This window comes from Puntigrus tetrazona, chromosome 8 (assembly GCF_018831695.1).
Source record: "Puntigrus tetrazona isolate hp1 chromosome 8, ASM1883169v1, whole genome shotgun sequence".
NCBI lineage: Eukaryota > Metazoa > Chordata > Actinopteri > Cypriniformes > Cyprinidae > Puntigrus > Puntigrus tetrazona.
In genome coordinates, this window is record NC_056706.1 from 5,431,807 (window position 1) to 5,442,768 (window position 10,962).

Sequence of the window (10,962 nt, forward strand, 5' to 3'; positions counted from 1 at the left end):
AAAAAACAAGATAATAAAAGTTCGACAGGAACTAATAGGAATAAAATTGTGATTTTTCTATTTTAACATATTTGTTTAACATAACTCGACGCTTGCATCTGACCCGTAAATATAATTTAGAAAGAGCAGAGACACAACAAAATATAATATAAAACCTTTAATATCAGTATGCGCAAACTATTAAGAATTAAATTAAGACTTTAGGGCAGTGACTGAAAACAAAATCTATTGTGTTCATTTAAGTAGTAAGTCTGGTCACCACAGTTCAAGTAAAACATAACGGTAATACTGTGTAATAAAGAAGTTACAATTTCTGTTACAATTATGTTCAATAAGTTACAACAGAAGCAAAACCAAAACGACATTTTAAAACAATCCATGTACAACATTCATTTATAAAGCAATATATTCATGTATATTTTATACACATTGAAATGTCATCTATGACATACACAATTCATATAAAACTGAATTAAAATAAGACTATAAACAGTGGATTTACAAATCTAACAGTTTAAATGAGATAATACAATGCAGATTATGAAATATAATTGCACAACTATTATTCTGGTTTGGATTAATTGTGAGAAAACAAGCTCTTTGTCTTTTATTGTGCCTCATCGTAAGATGTGTCAGCAGCAAAAATGTGACGCAACACATCACAAATACAGTGAAAGGTGCTTCTTTCAAATTATTTTGGCAGTAAACTGCATCCATACCAAACGTCCATGTCGGTAACAGCGGGAAAATATCAGACACGTGACAAATACCGAGTGCAGCTGTTAAAGCAGCTTCGCTTCACAATAAGAAATCTCCCTTATTCTTAAACACAGTCAGTGTTGTGGCCATTATTCGTGACCTGGACAGACGCAGCGGAGCGGATCGTCAGGACTGGAAGAGCTCCAGGGGAGGAGCTGGTACATAAGACAGGAAACAGATGATTCGGTTTGGGAGGCCCAGTTGAGTCAGTACCCCCAGCGCTCGTTTCCCGAGGGCATTTCTGAAAGCAATTCTGCATAACTGCTGAAGACTGAGAGGTGTGGCTGGAAGATGTCAAACGAGAAATTGTCATTGGGACCATATCATTTAATTAGCTGCTTTTACCGTTCTAATAAATAAACATTTGATTCTTGCAACTCCCTGACTTTACTATTAATTTCATTCAATTATTTATTTTCCACACGCGCATAAAATAAAACGGGCCATGTTCTGACGCTGTACTAAGTGGTTTAGTTTCAGGAAATGGTATGGCTGGATGACGTTTTAAAAGGTAACGCTACGTTATCTCGGAGAAACGTGATATCGCATGACATGACCCCTCTTCTATCATTATATCAGATCTAAAACTTCTAAAACAAAGCACTTCAGCTTACCTTCATAAAACTCGAGGCAGAGCGCAGGAGACGAGCCGGCTCTGGTGTACTGAATGGGCCTTTTTCCCAGGTTGTCTCGGGCAAAAACGTTTCCCCCAAATTCTACCAAAAGCTCAATTAGGTCCAGATTTTTCACTTTGGCAGCATGATGCAGTGCGGTCTCGTGAAGTTTAGCAGCATTTACATTTGCACCTAAAAACAGGATCAAACGCATCCAAGGATACACAAACATCACTGGAAGCATAAATTACTATGTAGTACAGTTAAAGACCAAGAGATTTGATTTGATGTTCGTTTTCAGTTAGTGAGCTTAGTATTTTGTTACAACTACATTGAAAAATATCTTTATTATTTAGTCATCTTTTTTCAGCATTTACTGATACATTTTCAGAATCCAGTTTTGTTTCTGTTACCATTAGTTACTAAGATGACTAATAAATGCTGTAAAAAATATATTGCTCATTGTTAAATCATGTAAGCTGATGCTAACGCCAAATTTAAAACACACACACACACACACACACACACACACACACACACACACACACACACACACACACACACAAAAGAACGTAAATGCAGCCGCTGACCTGCGTTGAGCAGAACTTTGACGCAGTCGAGATGTTGTCTCGCACAGGCCACATGCAGAGGAGTGCCAAAGTGACAGTCGTGAGCTTCCATGAACGCACCTTCATCGATCATGAGCTGAACACATTTAGAGTTACCTGGCAGACAAAAATATTTCAGATTTTTCTCTCATCAAATATTGCTATGTGGTTATTTGTAATTATTTTCAGTCCTTTATCTGTATATAAACGATATAATCTTTAGTTATTTTCAAACTATATAACTATATATTAATAGAATACTACAATGTTACTACCATTACTTCTACTACTACTACTACTACTAATAATCAGCTCTGTGATCAATTGTTGGTGCTAAGAAACGTACATAAAAAACTCTAGATTAAAATAATAGATAGAGCATTTCATATTATTATAGTTTTATTATTATTTACTTTTAATGCATTGATACATGTGATATACATAACTTACCCAAGGCTAAATTGTATACATAATACTACATATTATATAATAATCATTATATTATATTATTACTATATTTCAAATAATTTACATGCAAAATAAACATACATAAATGACACTGGGTTACACTGCATATATAATGCTATATTTTATTAATTAATTATTATACTTTAATATTTTATGCAATTATTTCTATATTATATAATTTTATTTAATTTCATTTAGCTGACAGCCCTAATAAATGTACACTAATAACATAGCCCTAATTTTAGTTCTAATATTGAATATAAAAATAAAACAATAAATATAATATAGCACAAAATAAAAAAATTATACAAATATGTATAATTATTATTGTCATTCCTTTTATTTAGTTAACAGCCCTAATAAGCATACATAAATTACCATAGGTTAAATCTTTATAATAATAATAATAATAATAATAATAATAAAATAAAAAATAAATCATAAGTTTTATATTAGCTGACAGCCATAATAAACATACATACATAACCCTAGGTTAAATCTGAGATTATATTATTATTATTATTATTATTATTATTATTATTATCATCATTACAATAACAAAATAAAAAGAAATCATACGTTTTATATTAGCTGACAGCCCTAATAAACACCCATACATAACCCTAGGTTAAATCTGAGATATAATAATCATAATAATATATTTTTTTATCTGACAGCCCTAATACACATACATAATCAACCCTCTGTTAGATTAAGGATCAAGTCCCTTACCGCCCATGCAGGCCTCATGCAGGGGTGAGAAGGTGAAGAGGGGAGGGTTTACTGTGGCTCCATGTTCTAACAGTAACTTCACACACTCCAGACTGCCAGCAGCACAGGCGTCACACAACGGAGTGCTGCCATCAATGTTACGAGCATCGACCTGTTAACAACGACAATGAAATTAACAACAGACGTGCTGACAGATTCACGAGGCCTGCAGTATGGAGGAGGACATTCTTACATGAGCTCCAGCGTCCAGGAGCAGCTTCACACACTGCGTCTGGCCCTGAATGCAGGCCTCGTGCAGGGGAGTAATTGAGTCCACGGCCACAATGTTGACAGACGCTCCGTTCTCGATCAGCTTCTGAAGCTGCACAGCTCTGCCCTGAGCCGCGGCCTCATGCACCGCCGAGCGATCGGTCCAGAACCCCAGACCATGAGCTGCAGGTAGAACCAAACATAGCTTTAGATAGGCGTTTATGGCATATATAAATCATTTCCAAATAATGGATAAGTAATATCAAGTGATACAAGTAAAACATTACAATGTAGACACCAAACGGAATTACAATATATATATATATATATATATATATATATATATATATATATATATATATTTATTATATTCAAATGACAAAAAAATATGTAAAATCTATGGTATGAAGGATAGATATTTAAAATCACAATAATTAAGTTTTTAGAAATTAACTGTGATCCTTAAAAGCTTTTACTATCATGTAATGACTGTTATTAATTATTTATAACAAATCAGTGGATGTCCTCTGTAAATAATGGTAAAAATTTAATTATTTATTTATTTAGCATTATTTATTTAAAAAGTCAGGACAGGACATATTCTAATAAAGTACGGAAATGTTAATTGTTTAAATATATATATGTATATATACATACATATATAATTATAAATAAATATATACATATTTAATTACAAATATATATATTTTATATATATATATATATATATATATATATATATATATATATATATATATATATATATATAAACAAAATGTCTTTATTACTATTCTGTCATAGTAATACCATAATATTAAACAAATCTTAAAACATCAAAATGGTTCATCAATTAACGCACTGCATTTTAAATTGGAATAATAGGAAGTTACATTGTTTACTACATAATTTAAACACTTAAGGCACACAACAAAAACATTTAAAAAATTGTGCAAATGAGACTATTTAGATGGACGTTCTTTTAAAGTCGTGCCGTTGAAAATGTGGGGATACCATAGCATTGTGGGAAATTAAAGTTTAGGACATGCAGCCATTTCAAAGACCCCTGATCATCAGCGTTTTACAAGGAACTGTGTCTAAATGACTGCTTGCGTTTCCACAGAACACGAGCAGGACAGTGAAACTGACTCATCCATCTGTTGACTCAGGTCACGCTGATCCAGGGCTTTAGAAACCTGCTAATTGTCATTGGTGACTGATTCAAGGCCAAACGGCATGTGATCGCACTACAGTACTGCCAGCAATATTTGTCATCGAGCCTTGATCTAGGCAACTATACGAAAGCGTGCCATACATTCACAGCGAAAATGATAACCAGACCGCTGGTTACCTGAAGTCTAACAAGTCTCGTATAACAGGTCAGGCACCTCGCAAGCGCGGGTTAACTTACCAATGTCGCCAAAAAGCGAAGGTCTTGTGCGCGTTATTTCAAATTCCATCATTTACTCCTATTTATGAGAGAATAAACGAAGAGTGCGTGCGTCACATATCTAAACGGCATGAAGGTCCAGCCATAGTTTACAAACACTCGGCCTGAATTCAGTTCTTCTGTGGAGAATGATGCTCTAGTTGTAGGGACATGAATTCGGCGTCAAGCAGGGGGCGCATTGTGGCTCAAAAAGACGTATTCTCGTAAGGCCTGTTTCAAAGTCTGAGGGTGTTTTTTCGTATTATTCGATATTTTTGTTTATTAAAATCTGGGTAGTTTGAAAAATGTTATCTGAAAGACCGGTATCTGATATAAAATGCGGCAAAAAAGCAAATGAACATCGATGGCGAAAAAGCATCTGTGATTGGTCCGTTCTCATCATTGCAGAGAAAAGTAATGCGCGTCACGTGACCACGCGCGCGTATTTCGGTCATAACCTGAAAGATAATTTACATCTTAATGAAGTCGTTCTTAAAATGTCGCATTTTCTCTGACTTGAGAAAATGTTAATTATTTAAAAATAAAATTGCTTATTTATATCTGGCCAATTAGAGAAAACGTTCGGGCCGCCAAACCCCGCCCACATTTAGATCTCGCGGAAAGTCTGAAACGTCGATTCAGCGTCAAAGCGCGACGCTGTTTGGAGAGGAGGAGAAAAAACATACAGGCTTTTTCCTTCAAGGACTGGTTTATTTCATGTGCAAAGCGATGGTGCATATCTAGCAATGGCGCATATAAAAAAAATCAAGTAGTTTGAACAACAGGAACATGACCTACTTGTCAACATGTAGTAAAATTCACAATAACAACAAAAAAAAATTCCATTACCATTTTCAGGCATTTCAAAGCAATCAGTATTCAAATGTTTTCAGTCACGAAAATCATCGTAGAATGTCTAGTCAAAGTTTCTTATTATTAGTGATACTGAAAAACGTCACATGCGTTGACTGAAGTCTACAACGCGTACCTTCAATATTTTCAAGTGCACAAGAGGGTCCAAAAGTTTGAGACCACATTGAAAACCGAGGTTTTTAAATGTTGAAATGTAAATAGTTACATTTAAAAGAAAGCAAAATAGTCAAAAAGCAAATGCAGTGAACAACGTGGTCTTGGGAACGTTTTTAAATCACGCTGGATAACGTTCATCGGATAACGTCAGCTCAAGGTACTGCTGTCATTAAAGCAAAAATGAATCTACCAAATACTACGATATTGTAAATCTCTTCAATCATATTTTTTTGTGCTGAATATATCATTGTACACATATGATACATAATACACAATAAAAGCATTTCACAAGTTGTCTCAGACTTTTAGACCCCATTTTTTGTCTTGGGGAATTCACTAAAGCAACACAACACATGAAATGTCTTTTCACCAAATGACCCTTCCTTATTTTACATTCCTACGTACATAAAAAGACACTTTCTCTAAAGGAATAGTTCAGGCACAATGACAATTCTCTTCTACGTATGGTTTCAACCCATTTTTTTCTTCCAAAAGCATTTCGTTTTCTCTGCAGAAAGACAAAAGTACAATCGCTTGAAGAATTGGTACACAATTCTTGCCATACATTAATAGTTGGAGCTTGACAGGAGTAAATAATAATATAATTTTTGGACACCGTTTGGGAGATAAATTTGGGAACTATTCTTTTAGAGCGAGTCAGCAGCATTTGCAATGACTGAAGCACTTGTGTGCGCACCACTGAACAAGAAAAGCAACAATCAAAAAGCTATTATATCATAACACTATTCATACGCCTGCCAGCAGTATCCGTTAAAGCGACTAAACATCAGTGGAGCGAAGACTGTCAAGGTTTTCCGGAAAGTCTGTGTCGCTGGGAGCGAGCTGAGGCTGGGAATGGTGCCGCTGTCGAGTTTGTCGAGACGTTGACTGAAAAATGTGGCCCATGTGTGAGAGCGAGGGAAGAGAGCTATACGACCCTTCTCTCTGACCCTCTTCCTTCAAATGCTTCTCCTGATTGGGCACCGGGGTCCACGGCTGCCACGAATCTGCAGTGGAGCAGGACTTCACAAGCTGAGGCTTCCTCGGAGCAGAAAAGGTTTTGCCAGAAGAGCGCATCTGTCAAACAAGAGAGGATACGTGTCAGAAATGCTCATTTATTGTGTTGTTTTTTTCCTTCCTTCTATTTTTTTTTATTAATAATTATCATGCATTTTGTAAGGCATTTTGTGTTCTATGAAATATTGAATAAAAATGTTTACATATATATATTTGGTTTAAATATCAGGTTTGCTCATTATATTCACAATGAAATAAAAATGAAAATCTGTCTACAAACTAACTCTTTAACAAAAATGTACACACACATACATACATAGTATACATAAAAACATAAATATATACATACATATTTTGTAGATGATGTCTGGAAGTATCACAAATTTTAATATTTACATTTGAATATTTATATTTCATTATATTTATTATAAACGCTTGTTGTATATGACCTTGGACAACAAAATAAGTGATTTTTAGAAACCGAGATCAATACATCATCTGTAAAGTTGAATAAATAAGCTTTCCTATGACGTGTGGTTTGTTATGTTAGGATAATAAAATCTACAATTTGAGGGTGCATAAAATATTGAGAAAATCGACTTTAAAGTTGTCTAAATTATGTTCTTCGCAATGCATATTACAAAAATAAGTTTTGATATATTTTTGGTAGGAAATTTACAAAATATATTTATGGAACATGGTCTTTACTTAACATTTTAATCATTTCTGGCACAAAAGAAAAATTCATAAATTTGAGCCATAAAATATACTTTTGTTTCACTGCCACAAATATACTCGTCCTACTTATGGCTGGGTTTGTGGTTGGGCATTACATATTCATAATTCAAATGGAATAAAAACAGCCCATCTGAACAATTAAAAAAAAGACACTAAAACATATTAAGAAACGATATCTGAAAAGTATGAGAAATAACACTGAGTATAACAAACAACTAAACAAATAATAATAATACCTGAAAGATCAATGAATCTAATGAATTTAAAATCTTTAAGAATATTTACTTTAGATGGCCGTCTAAAGTCTTGAATTTTTGAGGAGATATCCTTGATCCAGCCCTTCATGTCTTCTGGGGTGTCTGTCTGTACACACACACACACACACACACACACACACACACACACACACACACACAAAAGCAGGTTAAGCTGTCATTTTTAACTTTAACTTGTTTAGTTGTGCTGTATGAAATGAAGGATTAAAGACCTCCATAAGCCTCATTTGCATTTACAACATGGCTCAACCATACAGTAACCGCATAAACACCTGTCACATACTTAAAAAGCAATTATAATGAGTTATTTATGTTTCGCTTGAGTGACGGAGCATTTATGCAAGAATGATTAAAAAACAGTTGATCTTTAAATACATCCAGAAACAGCTGCAGATTTGGATGCTAGTCGATGAGATGAACCACACGCACAATGTTGTCCACTCACACCGACATGTCTTTTTTTTTTTTTTTTTTTATTATCTTTGTCACTTACACCTGGATCATTCTAAATTAATTTAGTCCAGAATTACCTGGATATAGAAGGTTCTGGTATTGGTGATGATTTCAAAAAGGTTATCACGAGACAGCAGATCCCTATAACAAAAAACACAATTAATGATATAAGTGTCCATATATATATATATATATATATATATATATATATATATATATATATATATATATATATATATATATATATATATATATATATATATAATGACTACTTGAAATTCAGCTTTGCATCACAGGAATAAATTACATTTTAAAATTTATTAAAATATATTTAAAAATAGTAAAACTATTTTGTAATATTACGTTTTTTACTGTATTTTTAATCAAGTAAATGCTGCCTTGTGAACACTGTGAAGAGACTTCTAATAACAACATACACACACACACACACACATACACACATACACACACACACACACACACACACACACACACAGGCAGCAGCATTCTCACCCTGATTTCACAAGACACTCGTTAACTTTCAGCACATCCTGCAGTCGAATACTGCGCAAAGGTTCCTTATCCTAAAAAGATACAGAGCACTGTTTTATATATCTGTTTATGTATGTGAATCGGTTTGCATTTGTTTAAAGAGTTCACCATTCAAGCGTCTTACCATTTCAGATTTATAGTAGCTCACAGTTTGGTCATCTAGAATAAAAAACCTCCTCTTCCAGCTTTTCCTCTGAAAATGCAGTTCAATTGTTGCGCTAAGAAAATACTTTGAACATTTTCATAGAAATCTGAACAGATTAAATAGTGAGCTGTGGTTAGGTGGATTATTGTGACGTTTTTTAATCAGCTGTTTGGACTCTCATTCTGACGGCACCCATTCACTAATATTAAGTTTATTCAGATCTGTTCCAATGAAGAAGCAAGGTTACATCAGGTTAGTATAATTTAATTTTTGGGCAAACTATCCCTTTAACAGCTACATATATGGTAAATTATTTGCAAAAACTGATATGACGAGACATATCAGTCTTCCCAGACTGAGACTTCTTACCACATTGCCTTGCTTGACACAGTAGCCAGACCTCGTGACATTGGGACGCACACTCTGACATCTCCTTAAAGTGACATGTGATCCTAGTTCACTCGTGAAGACGTCCTCATTTTCGGTCTGAAAAAAAAACAAACAAAAAACAAAACACTACAGGTTCATATTCATATTTTCCTAAATTCAAAAGATGAATAAAAAACGCATATAAATACGTCACCTGCTGGACTGGTGTGTGCACAACCACCCCCCCAACAATTTCTGTTTTATACGCCTGTCGAGACGTTGACTGACTTGGGTTTGAAACAGTTGTGGCATCAGAGCTTTGGGTCACTGGAGATGCTTTTGGAACCTTAAAAAGATGATTTATATACGCATAATATATGCAATGTTTTATTTGTTTATTCGGATACAACTGATACAATAATCAAAGTATAACCTCATCTTTTATTTCCTAACTGATGTTGCAAAGGCTCCAACTAAGAATGCTTATTTGTGTATTAAGTCCAAGTCATTTTATTATCATACGGATGGGATACGACAAAGAAAACACCAAACGCAACATACAAAAATCTCCACGTACTGTAATTTTGGTGGCATTATTCAGAGCAACGACCCATTCCTTCAAATCCACAGCATCGTTGGCCTGCAGAAAGTACCGTCTGGACAATGCATTTATTACTGGAAGGGAAAAAACGAAAACTAAGTTATCGATTCTGTGACGGAAAAAACCCCCAACAAAAAACATTTTACCTACTTACCAAAGCAGAATTCTGCTTTTGGTTTCTGCTTTACTGATGCTTCATTAACCTAAGGACAAGTTCAACCAAAAGCCTAATAAGTAATTAGCAAAAAAGTACTTTTTTTATATTATGGTAACACGTGATACCTTAGAAATGTAACTGAGTCGTAAACTTCCAACAAACTTTGTTCCCGGAGGCAGGTTCTGTTTTTTTTAAGGAAACAAGTAAAAATAGTTATGCAAAAATACGCACGGTGAAATTTTAAGAATGCAAAGTTGAGGTTTGGGGTATAGGTACACAAGAAAATCCTCTGTATAGCTATACTACTGTGCTCAAAGAGCGATACCTGTGGATTGTCCATATACCAGAGGAGAAAATTCTCATCTGTATCCAAGATGAAGTAACGCCGATAAAACTTATCACTGTTCTCATTTTCCTCAATGTCCAGGAATCCACAGGTCCGATTTTGTCTGTCCAGGTAAGGCATGTCCCAGATCTGCAAAAGAAACAGCTAAAAAAATGAGCAATTATAATAATAAAAATCAATCTTAATCTCACAATCTCAGTTTGAATTAAAAACAGATTTCATATACAGTAATCAGCATTTGAAACTTATAAACTTATTAAAATGTTTTGATCCACCTTAAATGTTGACTACGATACGCACACATATACATATACATACACACATATGTACATACATACATATTATACGTACATACATACATATATATATATATATATATATATATATATATATATATATATATATATATATATATATATATATA

At 34.0% G+C, this 10,962-nt stretch overlaps 2 protein-coding genes across 2 annotated transcripts in view; both read right to left on the bottom strand.

Annotated features, from left to right (window-relative positions):
• Positions 1 to 142: 142 nt before the first annotated feature.
• On the bottom strand, positions 143 to 5,024 carry asb13b (ankyrin repeat and SOCS box containing 13b). Its single transcript, XM_043246177.1, has 6 exons — positions 4,839 to 5,024; positions 3,414 to 3,613; positions 3,182 to 3,332; positions 1,964 to 2,098; positions 1,374 to 1,565; positions 143 to 1,043 (listed from the first exon to the last, which is right to left on the bottom strand). The coding sequence occupies exons 1-6, from the start codon at positions 4,888 to 4,890 to the stop codon at positions 886 to 888; spliced, it is 888 nt and encodes a 295-aa protein (XP_043102112.1). The 5' UTR covers positions 4,891 to 5,024; the 3' UTR covers positions 143 to 885.
• Positions 5,025 to 5,546: 522 nt separating this feature from the next.
• The window catches only part of plekha2 (pleckstrin homology domain containing A2), a 6,228-nt gene continuing 812 nt past the window's right edge, over positions 5,547 to 10,962 (bottom strand). The window contains exons 2-12 of the mRNA XM_043247921.1: positions 10,518 to 10,667; positions 10,318 to 10,374; positions 10,190 to 10,238; positions 10,012 to 10,109; positions 9,649 to 9,780; positions 9,435 to 9,551; positions 9,045 to 9,113; positions 8,882 to 8,952; positions 8,446 to 8,509; positions 7,926 to 8,003; positions 5,547 to 6,962 (exon numbers count right to left, since the gene is read on the bottom strand). Coding sequence (XP_043103856.1) covers positions 6,666 to 6,962; positions 7,926 to 8,003; positions 8,446 to 8,509; positions 8,882 to 8,952; positions 9,045 to 9,113; positions 9,435 to 9,551; positions 9,649 to 9,780; positions 10,012 to 10,109; positions 10,190 to 10,238; positions 10,318 to 10,374; positions 10,518 to 10,658 — 1,173 coding nt within the window. The 5' untranslated portion in view covers positions 10,659 to 10,667 and the 3' untranslated portion in view covers positions 5,547 to 6,665. The remainder of the gene's footprint in view (positions 6,963 to 7,925; positions 8,004 to 8,445; positions 8,510 to 8,881; positions 8,953 to 9,044; positions 9,114 to 9,434; positions 9,552 to 9,648; positions 9,781 to 10,011; positions 10,110 to 10,189; positions 10,239 to 10,317; positions 10,375 to 10,517; positions 10,668 to 10,962) is intronic.